Source organism: Gigantopelta aegis, chromosome 4 (assembly GCF_016097555.1).
Source record: "Gigantopelta aegis isolate Gae_Host chromosome 4, Gae_host_genome, whole genome shotgun sequence".
In the NCBI taxonomy this organism is placed as follows: Eukaryota; Metazoa; Mollusca; class Gastropoda; order Neomphalida; family Peltospiridae; genus Gigantopelta; species Gigantopelta aegis.
In genome coordinates this window covers 47820285-47845284 of record NC_054702.1, presented here as the reverse complement: position 1 = coordinate 47845284, position 25000 = coordinate 47820285, and the positions used below count along the sequence as shown (strand labels likewise).

The window sequence follows — 25000 nt, the reverse complement described above, 5'->3', positions numbered from 1 at the left end:
GATTTAGATATATTTGTTGATGGATGTACATTATTTGATTTATTTTTGTTAAATGAGGCCGACCATAAGCTACCTCCTGTAAACTATATTTATTATCAAGACCATACCTGCGCCAAACCACAAGAGAGAAGTAAAAAAATACAATCAAACAATAAGGCAATGCCATTTTCACACTAAAGGAGCAAATGCTGTGTTTTCCGTGGGAGAGTGGCATCACTGAACCTACAGCAAACTAAAATGAGGGTCTCCAATAACTCTTATTGTCACAGTCACACGAGCCAAAAACCTAAATAAAAGAAAAAAGAAGAAAGTCCTTAAAATAGATAGCTCCATAGCAAATGAGATAGATCGGCCATTGGGAGTGAAACAAAGGTAAATGCATGAAAGCCTTGTAGATTGCCTTCTAGCGCAGATTTGCAATACTTTGGCTAAGTCACTGAACCTAACAGAAGACACAACAGAAGGTCTTTAAAGTGAATATGGTCAATGCGCTCTAGTGGTGTCGCTGTGGTGTCGTTAAACAAAACAAACTTCTTTTTCTTAAAGTAAATATGAAAAATGTATTGAGTCTGATTTGGTGCAGTCAGTGGCGTTAACAGTGAACACAAAAACAAGACGTGTATAAAGTGACTAGGAATAAAAGTATCTTACCTGTCCCTTCCAGTGAGGTGCGCCGATCACACCGACAGCTGAAGATTTGCAATAGCTTCCAGACATCCTTCGTTCAGAGTTCTCTCAATTCCTTCTCCAGTTAGTTCATATAGCTTCAAAGAATGAAAATCATCTTCTAGGTATATTTTATATAAATACACCAACATAAATAACGTCTCACAACAATACGATTGGCTCACAACTATGTTAGTTACCTCAGTCATTTGCATATCGATTTCGACCTAACCTTTTAAAAATGAAAATCCCCCAAAACTGTCGGGGAAAGGACATGAGCTTATAGCTATGCACTCTGCTAATCGCTGCAGCCATTGACCCATTTCAGAACGATTCGCATGACTACGAATGTATGGAGTTTTAACGAACTATGTTAAATATATAAGTTAGATCCTAGTAATCCTCGCCATGTCGAGACAGCCCACTTAAGTAATTTGGGACTGTTGGTTTGTTGCTTTGGTTCTCATCCACATAAATTGGTTTCTTCCCGTAACTCTTATAGGCACACCAAAACACTGATAATGACCTGAACTTTAAAATGTTAACGTGACAAGTTCAATAATCTACCTTTAAACAAAAGTCAACACTTTCACACAAGAGAGTTGTTAAAAGTGCCGCTTTTAATCTTTTTTCTTTCTTTTTCTTTTTCAAAATAAAGTTTATTAACCTCAGAAACAACTTTGGTAGTGTCAGGATTGGGATATCACTACCTTACAGTCATGTTATAGGAAGGAAGGAAGGAAGGAAATATTTAAATTCAATCTTTCCTTCTTGCTTTCTTCCTTTTCTGTTAATCCCAGAAATCTTTATTTTTCCATGTACGAATATTCATTATTCATATATATATATATATATATATATATATATATATATATATATATATATATATATACACACACACACACAGTTGAATATCGTTGGCTCGAACCCCGTCGGTGCTTGAGAAAGTGTTTGACCCATCGGGTAGTTCGACCGAACCATTCGTACAGAGTCGTTTAACCTCAGCTGGGTATGTAGTATATTTAATAAGAAACCACAGCACATCAGTAGTATGCAGTGTGACTGTTCATAAATTAATTATTAATGTGAATACATTGTCTGTATATTATCCAAGGCATGTACGTATTTCATGTATATGGCTTGAGTAAATGATACTGGAAATAAACAAAATTATATTATTTTTATCTGTAAATATAAACACGCAATGTGTGGCATCTAAAAATCAATGGATGTAGGACAAATCAATGAATAAATGTACTTTATTAACAAAATAAAAATTATTGCGAATCGAAACATGGGGCGAAACGACTCTGTTAGAGGTACGAATCAACCCTGTTCAAAACGACTCGGGTGAACTAGTAATAAGGGCGAAACGACCTGTTACCATATTATTTTGTTAACTGCAAACGTAAACATTTCATCAATGTTGCCCTTATAACAAAACAATATCAGAGTGAAAGGATTTATTAGAAATTACTCCGATTGTGTGATGCAGAAGCCCTTGCCTAAGTGATGATAGCCGAGTACCTCGCCCCTGGTTTCATTGAAAACTGGTTTGGTAGACGTAACGCCTCCCGCAGAGGCCAATTGTTTGATTGGTATCACGGTTCATCGAAAAGGCACCGTGACACTAGCTGTCCTTGAAAGACTTTTACCGATAGCTGCTGGCTGAACACACAACATGACAGGTATGGCAAAGAAAGGATCGCTTGGCTAGTCTCGCGATTCTCCGATCCATCTATAACTCGTTCCGCCTAAATTATTATAATCCCAAGGTTGTAATAACCAACTGCGCAAACGCGGCAATTGTTGGTCCTTTTCAGTGATTTTCCATTTGATATTTGATGTATCACCAGTTCGAGGATTGGGATATCACTACCTTAGTCATGTTATAGGAAGGAAGGAAGGAAGGAACGAAATATTTAAATTCAATCTTTCCTTCTTTCTTTCTTCTTTTTCTGTTAATCCCAGAAATCTTTATTTTTCCATGTACGAATATTCATTATTCATTTATATATGTGTATATATGGAAAAATAAAGATTTCTGGGGTTAACAGAAAAGGAAGAAAGAAAGATAGGACAGTACTGTATTCAGTCTATCTTTGCCAGACCCCACAGTATTCAGTAAACACTTCGCACCCGACTATGACTGGCTGGCGAAGGTTAGCCTAACCCAAAAGGTCGACGATTCTGCCAGCATAACATGGTCATCTCACCATGCATCCCAAACAAGAAGCCATAGTTTTGACATTAGCATTACACCACTGCTTTCCCCTCCTCCGAGACCAGGCCCATTCTGTTGCGACAATAAAGCATGTCATGGACAAAGTTAGTGATACAGTAGCATTCCTGAATCCAGGACAGACACCAGTCATAATTGCTGACCAGCTACTCTATGCCCTTGCTAAGCAGATCCAATGGCACTGGCCGAATCATTATGGAGAAGACAATGATCATGTTCAGAATTCTACATATTGAAATGACAGCATTGAAACCTATCGGAACGCTATTCAAAGCCAGTGGATGGACAAGTGCCCTTGTTGAGGCTGGTGTAGCCTCACCTAGTACTGCAATATGGTTGAATTCGCATCTGGTGATTCCATACCAAGCTGCTGAAGTCGTTGCTTGTCAGAGACAGACTAGATCTGCAAGCTTAAATATAACTGGAAAATGGCTACCATCTTGGAATGTTAGGTAATTATTTTAGCACCATTTGATTCAGCGTAATCTAAAACATAAGAAACGACACAAAAGTCTCCTTAATCGGACAACCCAATACATTTCTATGACAAAATGTATAATTTAAAGATCCAGATGACAGCCATCTTGGAAAATGGCCGCCATTTAAAAATGTCAAGTGGCTAGGGCCGTTTTCTTGTCAAGTGACCCATGGAGACGGTTTATACCAATTTTCATGCTTGTATCACCAACTGAACGATTCTGCCCAAAACCACTCTTATCCTCTCCACTATCATAAGTTGTTTAGGCTGTGTAAACAGTTCTTAATAGCATTTATTAATGAAGCATACTGTAAAAGCTGTGCATATTTTAGGAAGCCTCCTTGTTCATTCAATAAATCACCTATAAAAATGATACCAGTTTTAAGGTATTTTTGATATATAAATGGTTATTTTATCTATACATAAAATACTATTGTACCAAATATTAATGACTTTAATGTCATATACATTTTGGGGTTGCTTTTGTTGTATTTGTATCCAGCTATATAATGTGTCTCTCTTTAGTATTTGTTTTAGTTTAAGGGTAATGAACTAAATATTTTGTGGATATGCCTGTAATAGATTTGAAGAGATTAGTCCACTTAGTCGAATCCATGCATTTTTTTTTATAGAGCTGTTATAGAATTATTTACGTTTATCATTTAGATTCCGCCATCTTTATAATTTTAACTTTTTACATGTGTGCTAATTTTTCAATACCACTTTTCCAACTAAATTTTAAAAATAAGGTATTTAAATATTTTAGTAGTGTTTCTCTTGGGTTAGGTAAGGCTATTAAGATGCGTTATTTGGTGAATTATTAAACTATTTAGAACAGTTATCCTTTCTAAGACAGTTAGATTTCTTATAGACAATATTTTCATTAATTTATCTGCTATTTTCGATTCATAGTTCACTTAATTAATTCTGTCAAGTTTTACTGAAAAGTTAATACAAAGTAAGGTAAACTGCTCTGCACCCCATTAAAACTTCCACCTGGTATGAAGGTAAACTTCCTTTGAATATATTGTTTTTAATTTCCTATCCAAATAGCCTGCGATTTAGTATAATTTATTTTGAGGACAGACACTTGCGCATAATAGTCTAAAATTGACAGTGTATTGTATAGAGATCCTGGGGAGCCATTAAGAATATAACTTGTGATATTACGTATTTTCCCCCATAGTGATACCTTTAATATTGCCGAGAATTTCAACACATAATAAATATATAAGAAGGCAAGGGATCATATTAACGAAACATTCTAGAGGACAGGAGATAAGTTATTTTCATGATTATATAGCAATGTTAAAATGCCAACATAATACTTGTTCTTGTTCATTAGCAAATAAATATTAGTAAATTACATGCAATTAATTTGTGTAAATGGTATTTGCCAACACGTCTATAAATTACAATACAAATATATATCAACAGTATTGTAATACAAATACTTTAACATGTAAGCTATATTTAACTGTGCTCACTGCATTGTAATTAATATACTAAAAGGCAAAAGTTATTGCGACATGAATTGTTTGGAGTAATAAATTTGTGAATGGATTTATGGATGTGAACCAGAGAAAATGTGCATGAAACAGCTCGAATAAATGCAACGAAGCAGTTGTTACAGGGATTGTATGCTTTGTATAAGAAACATAGAATATTCCATAGAAATCCTGTCCAGTGTTCACCATAAAAGGCCAGACATTCGTCGCAAATCATTGCAACAAAACAACCAGGTCAGGGACCGTCCCCGTAGTGGCCGACCACCCGTGACAACCCCTCACCAAGACACACGGATTTGAACCACGCATCTGCAAAACAGGTTCCAGCCAGTAACCCTCACAACCCGTACCATCCCTTGCAACAGAGGTGTATCAGGCCTGTATCAATGCTCAAGGTGGACACACACGCTACTGACTGTGTGCACTTCGCTCTGGACCCCCTCTAGTGATGTCGCTCATTTGCATATGGCAGGTACGCCCTTTTCATGGACTATTGCTCGTTTTCATACCTTCGGAGATTTCTCTTTCCATGTTATAACGTTTCATAAACGGCAGTAAAAACTTATCATCAATTATCTTTGTCTTTTGTGTGTCACAATAACTTTTGCCTTTTTGTATAGTTACATATTTCATCTACAATTGCATAGGCACCATGCGGTAGTTCCGGAGAACTTACCCTGGTGTTGCCTTTCACTAAATCAGCTTCTACTGTTGATGATGTCAACAAGAAACATTCAATGAAAAAGAATCATTTTAAAATGTTCTTTTGACATTGTCTTGGTTGATATGTATTCCAACAACTGTAGTGGTACAGTAAGTTAAAATAATGCATGTCTAATGGTGGCATTTGTCATACTTAACAACAGTGAGTTGGACAATGTTTTAGTGTTGGAGGTTGATCTGGACAATTCGTGAAGACCGATAGTGAATCCAGATTAAAGTATACTGAGACACACATATGTGATATGCTGGACTTCCTCATTGACAACATATATGTCAAATTTGGGGATAAGATATATAAACAGGAAATAGGAATCCCTATGGACACCATACTGACTAATTTGGTTAAATCAAAACAAAGGAATCTGGCTGAAACTTTTAACTTTACTTACCGCTATATTTATTCAATATTAGCAGAATTACAGATTACCTTCCATTGACTTATCCACAAGAGTTAGAAATAAAAGAAACATCTGAAGGTATTAAACCAGTTTCCTACTTCAACCTATGCATAGAGATTCAAAGCTAAACTATACGACAAAAAGGGTGCCTTCAATTTTCCAATTGTCAATTTTTTCTTTACGTTGAGCAATATACCTTCTGCTCCAGCTTTTGGTATCTACATATCACAACTTCAAAGATACCTTAGAGCATGCTCATTGTATGCAGATTTCAAACAACGCCATATCAATTTGGCACAGAAGTTGCTCCGTTAGGGTTATGATTTCCAGGGACTCGAAACGTTTTATGGTAGACATTTGGAGGCTATATCTACTAAATACGATACAACATTGACCAAAATGATTGCTGATGCTACTCCATATTTTGAACTTGTGCATACCTTTTCATCTCTTGCACATTTATTGTTATTATTATTCATCGTTTTAAATAAAATGACAAGACTTGACAACAGTGATGGCAGTACTCATGACGGATGCCACCAGTGGAGCAAGATATGCTCACTTTTCGTAAGGGCAAGGTAGTACAAGCAGCTCGACCAGGGTCGGTAGCGGGCGTGGATTGCTTTTGGTGCTATTGAATTTGCAAATGTGCCGTAGGATTAAAGCCAAATAGAAAATGTTGCGTAATTTCTTGAAGGTAATTTTGACGCATAATTTAAAATGGTTCATACAAATTGAAATTGGAGCTAATTAGTTGATTTGACTTAGTTGGTCGGAAGGTAGCTCCTTACTGGAACGTTTAGGGATTGGGTAGAGTGAGCCGGTATTCTTTTGTCCGACCCCCTCTGGGTGCGGGTGCAATTGCATATTAGGCAGCCAGTTTTCTTTTGCCTAGCTCCCCAGGGAACGTAGTGCAGTGGTGCTGGGCCATTAAAGGTAGTTCGGATACATTGTTATCATTAGTCAATGCATACTGTCCTTAAACATAGTCAAAAAATAAACTTTCCCAAAGAAAAGAATTTCCTCTTCCCTTGGATTTAAAGGAATAGAATAGATTAGAATAGATGTTTAACGACACCCCAGCACGAAATGGATTTAAAGGAATACAAAGAGAGGTGAAGAATTATACTAACCTAACTAACTATATTTGAAGGCTTTCCCCTCTTGTTGTGTGCGTTTTGTTTACAAAAGCCCTACGCTTCTCTGACACAAATATATAGGAGCTCTGAACCATGTTTATTAGGTGGTCAGTTAATTGGTGTGTACTGCTCGTTAAATTCTGATCACTTTCGCACTGCAGCCGCTCTAGCAACTACCTCGATTTTAGTTTAGTCTATGTATATGTAAATGTAAATGTAAATGTATATGTATACTAGTATTTATATGTGTTTGTGTCTGTGTGTGTGTCTGTGTCTGTGTATGTGTATATATAGTTTTCTGTTTTTGGTTCGTCCCGTCCCCCTAAAGTTCCGAAAGTTATTCTACATAGTGGTTAGCACTGTTTTAAGGTTAGGCTATTTATTTCTATTCATTGTTACCGTTACAAGTTATTGCCTTGATTAGCTGCTCTTATCTTGTCTTAGTTGTAGTGTTGCTGGTTACCGGTCCTTGGATTTGGCACTAAAGCATGTTATACATAGACTCACCTGCGTTGTTTCTATAATAAACGTTGTTATAACATAACATAAAAACAATACGTGCATACAGTAATAGTTAATAATATCAACGTGGGAACGCGAGAATTCGTAAACAAGGCATATGCGAAGATCACTACATCTGATCGCAAACATGTTGTGCATCAACTCCACAAGGAAGGGAGGAAGGAAGAATAATGTTTTATTTAACGACGCACCCAACACATTTTATTTACAGTTATATGGCGTCGGACATATGGTGAATGACCACATAGATATTGAGGGAGGAAACCCGCAAAGGGCGAGTAAACCAATCGACTTGGATGAGCCATGGTTTAATAACGTATGTCGAACAAAGCGTAACGAATATCTCAAAACCTTGTTACATTTTAATAAACACAAATCACAAGCCAATCGACAATTATTGTGTGAAGCACGCCAAGATTACAAACTTTATTTGAATCGCAAAAAATGTCAGTATGAACAGTTCGAGGAAAATAAACGTTCACATTTATGCAAGACAAACCCAAAATTATTCCACAGTACCTTCAAAAGAAATAAAGATAAAACAAGTAATGATATTGGTGATGAGGATTTTTTTCATGCATTTGAAAAATGTATTCAGTAGTGACGTTCCCATTTCTAGCGATCAAATATTAAGCGAAAAGGGAAAAGCCCAGGTCCTGACGACATACTGAACGCTTTTATTGTTAAGTTTAAAACAGAACTTGGGCCTATCTTAAATGTTTGGTTTAATAAAATATTTAAGTCGGGCCAATTTCTACAAAACTGGTGTTCAGCCATTATTGTGCCTATATTTTAAAAAAGACGATTGCTCCAATACTAAGGCCCCCATTACACTCATCAATATCTCACTGTGTCCTAAAAATATTGATGAACGCAGCGGGAACTTGTTCTTTTCGGAACAAATTGCATTTATAAAGTTCATACTACGTCCTAGCCACGTTCCTACCAGGTTGTCACTGCGTGGAACACGTTCCCACTGATTTCCCAGCACGTACATGATCACGCGCCCACTACATCCAATGAGATCAAACCATGTTCCTACTACGTCCAATCAGATCGCACCACGCTCTTACCACGCGCTTACCACGTTGTCATTAAGTCCTTCAGGTTGCTATAAATACTGCGCTTTTTCAAGTTTCCAGCAAGATATGCAGCCAATCCAACCAGACGTTGTCGAGTGCGCTGTGCAATTACCCCCCCCCCCCCCACCCCCCCCCCCCCCCCCCACCTGGGGGGACTAATTGCAACGTATGGAAGCCTGATTGAGTATCGCGTCTCGTACACCGGGTCACGAGCAACCGTGACCTTGGTGTACGGAGACCGCATACAGAAGAAAGGAAGATGGAGGAAACGGAGACGTGCGCCAGCGGCGGCGCAGGGGGAGACAAAACCGGCGGCTAAACCGCAGGCAGCGACTCCGTCTGTTAGACCGCCCAACGCCACTCAACCGAAGAGGAAGACGAAGATGGAAGTGGTTCCGGCCCCAGTCATCACCGTCCCCTCAACAGGAGCCGAGGAAGTTAACGCGCTGGACACAGTGATCTGCGATTCGCCGTTTAACAGACCCGATCCACCGGCCTTTACTTCTGGGTTTCCGGACTTGTCGCCGATTAAACAGGCGACATCCGTTGAGACCCAGGCCCGGAAGACGGCTGTGGTTAAGAGGAAGGCGACCACTCCTCCGAGTGCCACCCCAGCCAAGCCAAGTCGCCCTACTCAACCGCCGAAGCCAGAGAAACCAACAGAAGGACAATGGACACTTAAGGCCAGCAAACTCCATCCGCGGTTCCAACAGCTGATGAAGATCAACCTAGAGGACGTGCGCCAGCTCATTAGTGAGCCGAAACACAAAGCGTACCACCCGCTACCTATCGAGTCCAGGTTGATGTGGATATCAACGCAGTTTGCGTCACCATTCGCCGGAGGGGAAGATACAACCAAGCGCTGCTACTCAAGGAAATGGACAACCCGTCATTACATCGTGTCCTCAAAATCATCGCGGGGAGCGAATACAGTCACATCACCAAGATGCTAGCAGCCTCTCCCTACCGGCATGATCTTCCACATCTGGACGCCACCGACTTCATCGGCTCGACGTAGTCGCCAACCTCCTAATAACCTTTTCCTCCGTGAGTACCAACCTCCTTTTTGGGCTAGTTAGACTTTAAATGTTTTCGATCAGTTCAAAATTCTTATGTTTATTTTTTTATAAATAGTCTAACGCATTTTATTTCGGCGCCCGTTCAATTGCTCGAAATCACCTTAAAAAACATTTGGCTGAGCAGTCTTAACTATTTTGGGTCAAATTTTAGAGTCCAGACATGTTTTTGGATGCAGTTACTCTTTGTAGACTTAGGTAAAATTCAGGCTTCACCGAGGAATCGAAATTCAGCCAATCAGAGCACGGCTCCCACTCGGTGTTACTTCAAGTTTGCGAAGTGTCTGCTATTCGGTCCGCGCTCGCGTTTGACCGCACTAAATGGCTTTTTTCCAAAACCTGCCCACTTCAAACTTAAACCCCCCCCCCCCCCCCCCCCCGCTCCGGAGTTGGTCACTGGCGAAGTCAGAGGCTAAATCCGTAGTGGGCGTGCCTGAACCTCTGTGGATAGGGGCACGTTAATAGTTTCCCAGTTCCCAGATCTAGGTTGTCTTCTATTTCTTCTCCTTCTCACCAACACAAGTGCAGCTTGTACATCAAGTAGAACTTGTTGTCCTTGTAGCAGAAGAAGTTGCTGGAGACATTGCTGATTGTGTGTGTTCATAGCCAAGTATACAAGGTAGAAATGATGGTGTGAGGGTCCAGTATTTATACTAAATTCTCTGAACATTCCATAAACTTGGTAAGCTCGTGGTAAGCACCCAAACAACGTAATAACAACGTCATATGAACTTAATGCGGTCTTCTACAACCTGGCATGGACGTACCATGGTCATAGCACAAGCATGAAGAGGGCGTACTGATAACTCCATTGACATAGTGAGAACTCCATTGACGTAGCAATTACGCAGTGACAACTCAGTGAAAACCACACCCATTCTTTCCCGTTCTCGCAACGCTTGTAGTACGTCAACGGAGTCCCTACAAGGTGTTAGTTACGTCGTGGAGAACAGCATGGTGTTAGTTACGTCGTTTAACGTGGAGCCGCCACGCGCATTTTGAACATGTCCTAAATACGCGTGGTAGCTCCAAGACCGGTTTCTGCTGGGTTCCTGCCACGTTGTACAATTTCTTACTGCGTTCAGCCCATATTTTGAGGACGTAGTAGGAACTTGTATGAGTGTGATGGGGGTTTAATATCTATCGGGGTATTTCTCTTGTTAGCAACTTGGCCAAATTGTTACATCAATAATTAATAAAAGATTGATCAACTGCGCAAGTGAACACGATGTCATCACCGACGCACAGTTTGGTTTCAAATCCGGAAACGGGACTGGGATGGGGCGGGGGGTGGGGGGTGGGTGGGGGTGGGGGTGGGGGGTTTGGATTATCTGGATTTTAATTGGTCTTTGCCAGCAGCCATTCGGGAAAGGGATTAATTAATTTGTGGGTATTATGTCAATCACTTATTGGGATATCGGTTGTTGGAGGGTGGCATCCGTAAGGTGTTTTTTCTTTTCTTTTTCTGTCGAGTTCTTAGTGGCGCTACTCCGGCGAGAACAACAGCTCGCCCGTATAATTTTAGTTAAGATTGGTTAGTGTTAGGGAGGAATTAGTTTTATTATTGAGTTTGGGGAGTCGCAGCCATAGCCAGAGCGCTTGGGGTCTCGCCGAGAGTGCTATCGTGAGGTTGATTTCTTAATAAATGCTTTTCTCAGCAAGTATCCCAGCGGATCGGCCCGTCCCACTCCTGTCGCGTGCCCGTCCCCTCATTGGGTGGTGGTATTAGAGTTTGGGTTTGGTGGACTGGACTAATATAAATAGTAATTTAAATAGTTCTGTTGTTTTTTGTTGGTTTTTTTATCTGGGTTTAAGATTGTTTTTGGTGTGATGGTAATGGCAGGGTCGGAACCCCCCCCCCCCCCCATATTACCACACAAGGGATTGAAATAATACCCACCTAATTGACCAACCCACGCCTTGATTGGCTGCTAATAGCAACCAATCGGCAAACCAGTTAATCCCTCACCCCGCAATTAGCCTCAACCCGAGCCCAACATTATGTAAATATATTATAATTATATGTATTTCAGGACTTTCTTATTTAATATGTCAGAACCATGTTTATTACAGAAATATCACAGGTAAGTCTTGACATATAACAACAAATGACAAGTCAGAAAACAGACCAGATAAATAAGGTAAAGGTAAATAAGTATTGCTAACACACTCTTCTTCTCTTCTCAGTACGAATGACGTGTGCGTGCAAAACTAGTGACTAGTGCTAATTGCCAGTGACAATTATAATTTCGGAACATTGGGTTCGGGAGGGAGCAAAATAAACAATAAGGTGTCACAATCCTCTGTACAATACTCCTATACGTCACATTGCATGGCTATCGGTAAGATAAACACACAGTTGTTAACATACTAGACTCAACAGGCACGGCGGCGGCGGGGAGGGGTGTGGGGTTTCCTATAATTCTAAATAAACAATCGTATTATTGGTAGTAAATCTTAAGGCAGAGATGAATTTTACTTGTAGAATACATTTTAGGACATCTAGGTTTCAAAATTTAACGGGGGAGCACTGAAACTTAGATTTGCTCCCTCGATCTCAGTCAGCGCCCCTCCCCAATGTCTAGGCCTACTTGTTTCCGCCGTGCCTGCTCAAACCTAATAAATAGAGGATACTCCCAGAGTGTCTTGTCATATCATAATTTATCAGCACGCCTCGGATTTTATACTTTTATCAACGAGTGCTGATATCACAAGACATGGGGGGGGGGGGGGGCGGGGCGGTATTCTTTTTATCATCCAATATAATTATTTTCATTTGCGACAGTTGTAAACAATGTCAGTAATGTGGGTTGAATGTCAGCGGCAGACTCGTTAACTATTAAACTAGCAGAACGCCAGTGGCGTGACGTCACTAATGGTGGGTTTAGCACTGAAACAAACACAGTGACGTAACAAAACATTGTCTTGTGATTAAAATATGACCACTCAAGGTTATTAGAAGCGATATCTCTGCGGAGATATCGCAGGAGATAGTGCCAGCGATATCTCCTACAAAAGCCTTTAATGGATGATAAACAGCGATACATACACGGATGGCTGGTATACAATTGCCAACATACTTGACTCAAACCTAATAAACATGGTTCAAGTATTGGTTTCTTTTTCAGTGAAGCCTAGCGCTTCTTATTCTTTTAAAAAAATAAAATAAAACATGAACAAATATGGGAGAGGTCCCTTCAAATATATCTAGCTAGCTAGGTTAATTTAATTCTTTCCCTCTCCTTGTATTTCTTTAAATCCAAAAGAAGGGGAAAATATTTTTTTCTTGGGTAAAGTTGTTTAACGTTTAGGGACTTAGGGCAATAGGTACAACCTAAACAATTAATTTACCACAATCATATTAGCAGCAACAGTCACACAGGATGCATTGACTAATGATAACAATGCATCCGAACCACTAATAATAACCCATTACCTAGTACTTAATAAGGAGCCGGGAACAAAAAGTAAAGTAAAGTAAAGTTTGTTTTATTTAACGACGCCACTAGAGCACATTGATTTTTAATCTTATCATCGGCTATTGGACGTCAAACATATGGTCATTCTGACACTGTTTTTAGAGGAAACCCGCTGTCGCCACATAGGCTACTCTTCTTTACGACAGGCAGCAAGGGATCTTTTATTTGCGCTTCCCACAGGCAGGATAGCAGAAACCATGGCCTTTGTTGAACCAGTTATGGATCACTGGTCGGTGCAAGTGGTTTACACCTACCCATTGAGCCTTGCGGAGCACTCACTCAGGGTTTGGAGTCGGTATCTGGACAGAGCCGGGAACAAGGTGCTGGGAATAATAATAAAAATAATAATAAAATAAAATAAGAAGCCGGGAAAAAGAACACCGGCTCCAAATACACAACTGCAAATCACCCAGAGGGAGTAGGGCAAAAGAATAGCGACTCACTCTACACAAGTCCCAAACAGAGGACATCAGATGGGAAAGATGGAAGAGGAGGAAAAGAAAGAAAAACAAAGGATAACAACAGGAGCTTACCGGCCTTACCTCCCGTATATAAACACAATTGCAAGCCCTTATAAGGGCTAACAACAAGTCTCCAACGAGTTGCCCCTGCCAACCGGCCGTGTCCTTTTAAGGACAGAACCGGGACAAAATAAAAAGCATGATCCCTCAATAGATCAAAGCCTTTTAAGGGCTAAAGTTCGGGGACAACCACGGGAGGCCAACAATGACGTCCACCAATATGCTAGGTTCAAATTAAACATTAGCTCCCCTTTCTCTTTTGATGAACTGTTCCTAAACGCACCAAAATTACTTCAAGAAATTTGCTCAAATATTTCCTTTTAATCCTACGGGATATTCAAAATTAAATAGCACCAAAATTGTCCCCGCCCACTACCGATCCCGGTCGGGCTGTTGGTGCTCTCTTACACTTGCCAGCGCGGGCGGTCCCGTCTTCCACCCACCCCTACCCTTTTCCTGCGCCCATGACAGGCGTGCACTACAAGAGCTTGTTCTGAATGTTCACGTACAACCCTATGACCTGCCTTGTCCTGACCTGCCCTTCGCGGTCGGTCCGGGATAGATTCCTGTCGGTGTGCACCTTTTTGTATGACCAGCTACGCTATCCACCCTCACCTCCCAAAAAAATCCCAAACAAATCCCAACAAAAAACCAACAACAACAACAATAACCCCACAACAACAACAAAACAAACAAAACAAACTAATGTCAGTTTGAAGCACTTATATTGGGGAGGGGGTGAGGGGCAACCCACACTATGTATGTATGATTTTATAAAATTTAATAGCTAAAAAAAATACCGGTAGGTTGATGGGGGGTGGGGGCATGGTTCCCCCTGCCTACACCACTGGTTTGAAGCACACTGAGTATACAGAAACCAATATTGTAACCCCCCCCCCCCCCAAAAAAAAAACCCCAAAAAACCCCAACAACAAACAAAAACAAAAAACCCCCAACCCCAACCATTTAGCTAAACACGTTAGTGGTTGCAAAGTAAGAAATGTCCCTTTAAAACTCCTTTAGTCTTCTAGATTTAGGATGCCATGATCTTGAAATGGACTATCACTAAGTTGCCATTCTTATATTAACGAAGCAGCAAACTTTAATAATTTCCTACATTTATTTGTCTTACAGGGCGTTACGGCCCTAGACTTATTTATACATTATGAGTTTGCATGACCGAGTCACATTAACCAATTGTGCATATAATATGATTCATTTGAAGTATTGTTTACAACCACAGAGGGAACATACCGAAAAGCTAGAGGCGGTCTAGGAGAGTTAAACACGTTCTTTCCGCTGCAGAGTGAAGATTTTGCAATACAGTTCGCAACTCAAAACCGTCCAGTTTCCAGAAAATCCGTGCATATCTCCGGCCTGCTCTACAATGCATCTGCTTATTGCAGGATCTTGGTTCAGTGTTGACTGCCAGAATAACGCTGTGAATGAATACATATAAAACTGAAAAACAACATATTAAAACACACACACACACACATGCACACACACACACACACACACACACGCGCACGCACACACGCACGCACGCACACACACATCATGCATACAAATATATATTAACACACACACGTATACACATCTGCACACATTCATACACACATCAATACACATATACATACATACATGCATTCATACATACATACATACATACATACATACATACACACATCAATACACACATACATGCATGCATACATATATACATACATACACACACACACACATCATTACACACATCAATCCACACATGCATACATACATACATACATACATACATACTCACACACACATCATTACACACATCAATCCACACATACATGCATGCATACATATATACATACATACACACACACACATCATTACACACATCAATCCACACATACATGCATGCATACATACATACATACATACATACATACTCACACACATTCAAACACACATCAATACATACATACATACATGTATGCATAAATACATACATACACACACATTCATACACACATACCTACATACATACATGCATACATACACACACACATTCATACACACATCAATGCACACACACACACACACACGCACGCACACACACACACACACGCATGCACGCATACATACATACATACATACATACATGGATGCATCAATAGCTGTGTTGACTGCCAGAATAACGCTGTGAATGAATACATATAAAAGTGAAAAACAACGTATTAAAACACACACACACACACACACGCACGCGCGCGCACGCACACACACGCACACACGTCATGCATACAAATATATATTAACACACACGCATACACATCTGCACACATTCATACACACATCAATACACATATACATACATACATACATGCATGCATGCATACATACATACATACATACACACATCAATACACACATACATGCATGCATACATACATGCATACATACATACATACATACACACATCAATACACACATACATGCATGTATACATACATACATACATACTCACACACATTCAAACACACATCAGTACATACATACATGCATACATGCCCCATGCATATGGTTGAGTTAAAGAGCTTCCTTTTTTATGGAAGCTTCGATAGCTCAGAGCGTATCGTGGTTAGTCTTGCAATTTGCGGGCGAATCGGTGCCACAGGTTCGAGTCCCAACAACGGCATGGGACAATTTGTGAGGCCAGAAAGGATTTAATTATCCCCTGCGCCAGTGCGTTAATATCTATGTATGTAATAGTCAACCTCGACATACATACAATATAGATATTCATACATCAATACATACTAGCCAGTGCCAGGTCTGCCCACTGTTTCATGCACGTAAGCGGGATCGACCGCGTAGATTGTAGGCCCCATGCATATGGTTGAGTTAAAGAGCTTCCTTTTTTATGATAGCTCAGAGCGTATCGTGGTTAGTCTTGCAATTTGCGGGCGAATCGGTGCCACAGGTTCGAGTCCCAACAACGGCATGGGACAATTTGTGAGGCCAGAAAGGATTTAATTATCCCATGCGCCAGTGCGTTAATATCTATGTATGTAATAGTCAACCTCGACATACATACAATATATAGATATTCATACATCAATACATACTAGCCACGCCAGGTCTGCCCACTGTTTCATGCACGTAAGCGGGATCGACCGCGTAGATTGTAGGCCCCATGCATATGGTTGAGTTAAAGAGCTTCCTTTTTTATGGAAGCTTCGATAGCTCAGAGCGTATCGTGGTTAGTCTTGCAATTTGCGGGCGAATCGGTGCCACAGGTTCGAGTCCCAACAACGGCATGGGACAATTTGTGAGGCCAGAAAGGATTTAATTATCCCCTGCGCCAGTGCGTTAATATCTATGTATGTAATAGTCAACCTCGACATACATACAATATATAGATATTCATACATCAATACATACTAGCCAGTGCCAGGTCTGCCCACTGTTTCATGCACGTAAGCGGGATCGACCGCGTAGATTGTAGGCCCCATGCATATGGTTGAGTTAAAGAGCTTCCTTGTTTATGGAAGCTTCGATAGCTCAGAGCGTATCGTGGTTAGTCTTGCAATTTGCGGGCGAATCGGTGCCACAGGTTCGAGTCCCAACAACGGCATGGGACAATTTGTGAGGCCAGAAAGGATTTAATTATCCCCTGCGCCAGTGCGTTAATATCTATGTATGTAATAGTCAACCTCGACATACATACAATATATAGATATTCATACATCAATACATACACACACACACACACACACATTCAAACACGCACACACACATGCATACATACACACACACACACACACATCAATACACACATCAATCCACACATACATGCATACATACATACATACACACATTCAAACACACATCAATACATACATGCATACATACATACATACTCACACACATCAATCCACACATACATGCATGCATACATACATACTCACACACATTCACACACACATCAATACATACATACATACATGCATGCATACATACATACAATATATAGATATTCATACATCAATACATACATACACACACACATTCAAACACACATCAATACATACATACATGCATACATACATACATACTGTGAGGCCAGAAAGGATTTAATTATCCCCTGCGCCAGAGCGTTAACATCTATGTATGTAATAGTCAACCTCGACATACATACAAGATATAGATATTCATACATCAATACATACACACACACATTCATACACACATACATACATACATACATTCACACACGCACGCACGCACACACACGCATGCATGCATACATACATACATACATGGATGCATCAATAGCTCAGAATGTATCGTGGCAAGTCTGCAAGTTGCGGGCGATTCGGTGCCATAGGTTCGAATCCCGGCAACGGCATGGGACAATTTGTGAGGCCACAAAGGATTTAATTAGCCCCTGCTTCAGTGCGTTAATATCTATGTATGTAATAGTCAACATCAACATACATACAATATATAGATATTCATACAACAATACTATACATATATCATATACGCACATATCTACATTATAAACCACCATACATATATTCATACACACGCATACGCCCAAACATACATGCATACATTATAACACACACCTCCCCCCCTCTCTCTTTCTCTCTCTCTCTCTCACAAACACACATACATATGAAAGAAAGAAAGAAATGTTTTATTTAACGACGCACTCAACACATTTTATTTACGGTTATATGGCGTCAGACATATGGTTAAGGACCACACAGATTTTGAGAGGAAACCCGCTGTCACCAATACATGGGCTACTCTTTCCGATTAGCAGCAAGGGATCTTTTATTTGCGCTTCCCACAGGCAGGATAGCACAAACCATGGCCTTTGTTGAACCAGTTATGGATCACTGGTCGGTGCAAGTGGTTTACACCTACCCATTGAGCATTGCGGGGCACTCACTCAGGGTTTGGAGTCGGTATCTGGATTAAAAATCCCATGCCTTGACTGGGATCCGAACCCAGTACCAACCAGCCTGTAGACCGATGGCCTAACCACTACGCCACCGAGGCCGGTCACATACATACATGCACGCGCGCGCACACACACGCACGCACGCACACACACACACGTCTAAATGTATGTACGTAATATAATTATATCTAGGTCCAAATTGAAAGCTTACCTTACAAAATGACAGTTTCGCCGATAAATCATATAACAATCGTTCCAAATAATAAGTTGTAATGTAATAAAGCTGTTATATAAATGATCAAGCATGTGACGTATTCAGTTAACCTTTTATCCGATAACAATACAAAATGACCTTCTTTCTAAAGACCGAGGCTACACATGATCTGATCTCATACAGTTTTATAGGTGAGAAATATGCACCTACCCACCTCGGTGGCGGAGTGGCTAAACCTTTACCTTTAAGGCTGACAGGGTTCCGAGTTCGCATTGCAGAACTGGTGTCACTTACAAAATTCACTCACCTGGAATTCCACTCGCCAGTCATTGTTATATGTATAACCACTCTCCGATACATATCTCACTAACAACTAGTCTCATTAATCTCGGTTTTAACTGACAGACCAGGTAGCTGGAGTGTCCTGTACAGTATGCTTCAACATTAATTGAACATCAGTACAACAATAAATTAAAGTCAACAGATCGAAATACTAGTAGTATGGCACCTATTGTTCATAGCAAAATCTAGCAGATATCAGATCATAATGCAAACCATTCAAAACGTACAACGGACAGTGTCTTCAATGGAATGATTTCGCAACGAAATAGCGTTGGCCTATGTCATATCTACCAAGTCGATATGAACAGTAAAGCCTGGTTTCCATAAACTTTGTAACACGTTGTAGATCGAGGCAGGATGTAAAACATGGTTTATGGAAACAGTCGCTGACAGTCTACGTCGGTCGGGAAAGTTGAAACATGTTGCGTCCGTTACCGCTTTTATGGGAACCAAGGTTAAGAGTTCAGTCAGACTAATGGTGAGCAGTGCCCCATCTTCCCGTGCACAGACGGGCGTATTCGGGTCTGGCGGCAAAGAAACACGATGCATATACCCAGCAACATTCACCCTGCAGTCTTCTTTGTTGAAGGATCTGTCACAATATGGGGTTGCCTGTCGTAGGACTGCACGCTGGACATAATCAATGTTCAGGAGAATCTAATCCCGTCGATAAACACCCTCAGGTTACCGACCCCGTCAACAAGAACGACGCCGTTCTCACCAGGTGACAGGGTTCTTACAGGACCATTCCTTAGCCTGCCATAAGTCCAGATATCAACTCGTTAAACTCATCTGGAACATTCTGTTGCACAAGATAAAAAGCTGGTCCCACCAGTAGCCAATCTACAAGAGGGCCATTTCACATAAAGAGACCTTTGTGTAACTTAGGAATTATTCCTAGATCCAGTGCTATACATATACAGCTTTTCGTCACTACAATCAGTTCTGTTAAGGTTTGTGTTCCAGGGGGTGCAGTAACTGCAATCAGAGCTAAGAAATAGTCTAGGTAAAGGAAGGAAGGAAGGAAATGTTTTATTTAACGACGCACTCAACACATTTTATTTACGGTTATATGGCGTCGGAGTCTAGGTAAACTAAAATGACAAAACTATTGTAATTGTCGGTGTTGGGTGGCGACGACTGCCCCTAATGTAGTAAAGACAGGACAGCATATACAACCTTTAACATATATACTGATTGTGGCATTCTAAATGGAACGGGAACTCAGTGGGACAACTTCATAGGCGTCGGAAAATGACATGCTGACGGGGAAAGGGAGGAGGAATATATTATCGTCAGATTTGGAGGAAATGTCCCTTCCCCCTATGAAATTAAAACTATTGAAGTCCACATAGAGCCTCACTACAGTGTTTTATTACACAACAGAAAAATATCGAGATTTACTAATAATCTCTTGACCTACATTTGTGTACAGTGTGTCTCAACGGTTGATATTTTAAATATAATTAATTCTATTTGCGCATTTGCGTTGGCGAATCCAGAGTGGGATCACAGGGTTCCCATAACCATGTCATCCACGAAACACAATAAAGGGACAGATCGCGACAGGTCTTTCAATAACATATTTAATGTGATTTTTCAATCGCCACAGCTCAGGTAATCATATTAAACGCCGTAACCACTATCAAGTACAGTTTCTAAATGTGTTTAAAACCCGGCTATAATGTGTGCTCTAATGACTCGGATGGTCTTCACCACAGGTTTTATTTAACGCCGCACACATTTTGATTACGCTTTTGTGGCTTTGGACCACATAGGTAATGAGAGAGGTAGCCCGAGTACTCTGCCGTTCAAGACCTAGACGGACATTTGTACGGTTATGGACACTCTCAGTCTGAGATCATAACCACCACCGTACAAATGTCCATCTAGCTCTAGAACGGCAGAGTACTCGGGCTATGAGAGACGAAACCTGTGTGGCTGAGAGATGTAGCGTGACTGGCTGAAACGAGAAATAGCCCAAATGAGCTCATCAACGGGGATCGATCCTAGACCGACCGCTCATCAAGTGAACATTATACCACTGGGCTACTTTCTGCTTCAGATGCTTGATTAGCGGATGAAATTTTTAAAATAGTTTCCTAAGTTCTGAAATTGCAAAAAAACAAAATTATACAAGTTATCAACTAATCAAAATATTATTATACTAATGCACATTTGTCAGTTCCTTGATATTGGTTGTCGCGTATAGTTATAATATTGCTTCGTACGAGTTTGCATATAACGACATTTAATTCGTCCCAACACAATTCTTGAGTTTGATAAAATTAAAACCCCAGAATATTTCCATAACTTAAGAAATACAGATATTGCGATGCTAATTTTTCGTTATTATCTACTAGTACATGAGCTCAGGCCCATAGCCAGCAGATTAGCGGGGGAGGGGAGGGGGGATCAAAATTTCATGTATACACACGGAACTCATCAAACGCGAGCGCCAATGGCGCAGTGCCGTAGACAGGGGGAGGGGAGGGGGTTCCCCCTATATATATATATATATATATATATATATATATATATATATATATATATATATATATATATATATAACCCCTTGCCAAACAATGAGATCACGCCGATTACACTCGAGAATAATACACTAACTTTTGATGCGAAATATATGTTAACAAGTTGCATTAAGTTGTGGTATGCATGTAAAATGCCCGTTTGTTTTCAGTCGTACCAATGTATTTATAATAAATAATACATGGAAATTTTTTTAACAAATTTAAGCCTACTGGAACACATTTACTACTGATCAGCGGTTATTGGATGGCAAACACACAGTTATATCGACTCTTGGTCACAGATGAAATCCGCTGTCGCCACATGGCTACTCTTTCCAAATAACAGCAAGGGATCTTTATGTGCACTTCCCACATCCCACAAACAGGATAGCATACACGTCCTTTGATGGACAAGTTATGGATCACTGGTTGGGACGGGAAATAATCAAACGGGCCCACTGAGAAGGATCGAACCTTCAGCATATGGAACCTCAGACAGACGTTCTTGCTACATTATCCTGGTCATTTGGGGACAAGGACTTTTATATGTAAAATCCGATTTTTTTATTTATTTGAGCGGAACTCTCAATCTTGAGTGGGGGGAATCGTCCAATCCCCCCGCCCCCCACCCCGATCCGCGCCTGGCTACGGGGCTAGAGCTGACAGATAAAATATGTACTTTAAACGTTGTATCCATGGAACCTGATAGACACTACAAAATAATTTGGTACAAATATGTTTGTCAAGACAGTTACAACCAAGGTCGCATTGTATGCTATGTGGACAACACACATCATCACAAAATTATTTTAAGATCTTAAAGAAAATTAATAATGATAAAATTAAATTAAAATAATTCCAGACAAACAAAACAAGGCTAGGGCTTCGATAGTATTTCCACGAATATACAAATAAGCATGTTTCGCTGGAAAGATTGGATGTGTTTAGGGAAGATCCTTCAAATACCTTGTACTTAATATTTTGATGAGTGAAACAAAATGTAAGGTAGGATAATAGTTCATGATTACTTTCTAGAACGTTTGCCGATTTATGCTAGAGGCAGTTAAAAATGACTTCTCCCCGTCGGTGGGCCCATTGGGCTATTTCTTGTTCCAACAAGTGCTCCACAACTGGTGTAACAAAGGCCGTTGTATGCTTTGTCCTGTCTGTAGGATGTTGCATATAAAAGATCCCTTGCTGCTAATAGGAAACCCATTACTTGACGGCAACGGGTTTCCTTTCTCATTATCTGTGTGGTCCTTACCCATAATTATATTATATTCGACGCATTTATAACTGTAATTAAAATGCGCGCCGTAAAATCAAATAAATCCTCCCTCCTACAATTAACGATGTGTAACGTATATAATGTTTTACTTCAGTAGATTTATCTAACGAACAACACCCCTTCGTGGATAACCATTGTTGGTAACACTAGGGGGAAAATAACTGCCTGTATATATGGCCAAAACAATTATGTATTTTCGGGAATGTTATGAATGAAATTAGGTACAGTAAGCGTTCCCGAAAACACACACTTTTTTTTTTAAAGTAATGAATAAAAACGACAGTCTTGAACATGTTACTAAATAGAAAACACGCGACACATGCCATCAGCCGGCCAATTTAAAATTCAAGGCAAATACCCCACCTATCCCTTGTATGGTGTTATACCATACGTCAATAGATGTTTTAGAATTATGAGATGACCCCTCAGTTAAGACAGTTATTTGTTCAATATCACGTGGGTAGTTCAGAGGCTGCGCAAATCGATCAGTTCGAAGGAACCCCCTTGTTGATCTCATCAGCCAGAATCAGCGTTGTTTCTAAATAACTTAGATAAGCCAGCGTAGCGAAACGAAACCGGTGTCATAGGTGATCTTAGTCTAAATGCTTAAATGATAAAATAAAAATATTCTAGGGCCTGCAGCTTTAAGTTATAAAAGTTTGTTTTGTTTATTAACAACACTAGATCACATTGATTTATTAATCATCGGCTATTGGACGTAAAACATATTATCTTCAGAGAAGAAACCCGCAATATTTTCTCATTAGTAGCAAGGGATCTTTTATATGCACCATTCCAAAGACAGGATAGCACATACCAGTTGTGTTTTGTCTGCGGCACTGCCAAATAGGATGTATGCATTTTGGGACATAGATCTGCCTTTTGGGAGGTAACTGCCCTCTGTATTTTCAAGTTTGAACGCAGGAACCATGCAAGTTATTTAATAGCCTCATGTTTCTCCTATTTAATTAACAGCACAGGACAATTTGTGACTGTTTTTTTCTAACGTTCGTATTTTTAAATTATACAAAAAAAAAAAAATACAGCAACTATTTGTTTTAGACCTATTTTCTTTTCTTATTTCAATTCATTTCATATTAAGGCTCACACAGACTGGGTGTGGCGCGTGGGTGCGGTTTGGCTTTAAAACAATCAAATCAAAATCCATTAGTTTAAACGAGCTAGACGACTGTATGCGTGCGATGCGTGCGTCTGCTAAACGCATGTCGACAGCTGCAATGAAATAATCGTATATGGTTTATATGACCAAGACGCAAGACGCAGACGCATCCATACAGCTCCCATTTGTGTGTGTGTGTGTGGGGGGGGAGAGGGGGGGGGGGGGGCAGTCTGACTTTTGGTCGAATTAAACGAAAATGCCCGAATCTGGATAACCACATTTATTCATATTAGCATTACTGCCAAACAGCTATATAGGGTTGAAAACAAATCAGTTTGCATTTTCACATGAGTTACAACTAATATTGTGGGTAGAATGATGAAAACACATGGCAAAGGTTTCAGACCAGCTCACTTTGCCCGATCATTATTATTTTTTGCAAAAATGTGTGGATTTGATCCAGCACTGGTAGGCAGGTGCCCCCTATCTCGTATGTTTATGGACGCATCAGCTGGACCGCACGCACACGCCGCATCCAGTCTATATGAACCTTTTGATATATAATGGTTGTCTCTGACAGAAGATTAAACTACTGCAGATTTTTGTTTTGCTACAGATTACAACAAACACTACAACCCAATACACAGGCAGACTATACATGACAAGACTCGCGTGATTGGGCGAAGTGATAAAAACAAATAAATAAAT

At 40.2% G+C, this 25000-nt stretch overlaps 1 protein-coding gene across 1 annotated transcript in view; it reads right to left on the bottom strand.

Annotated features, from left to right (window-relative positions):
• Positions 1 to 25000, bottom strand: part of LOC121370639 (arginase-1-like) — a 59160-nt gene that overhangs the window by 31583 nt on the left and 2577 nt on the right. Inside the window, exons 2-3 of the mRNA XM_041496006.1 lie at positions 15089 to 15273; positions 652 to 764 (exon numbers count right to left, since the gene is read on the bottom strand). Coding sequence (XP_041351940.1) covers positions 652 to 717 — 66 coding nt within the window. The 5' untranslated portion in view covers positions 718 to 764; positions 15089 to 15273. The remainder of the gene's footprint in view (positions 1 to 651; positions 765 to 15088; positions 15274 to 25000) is intronic.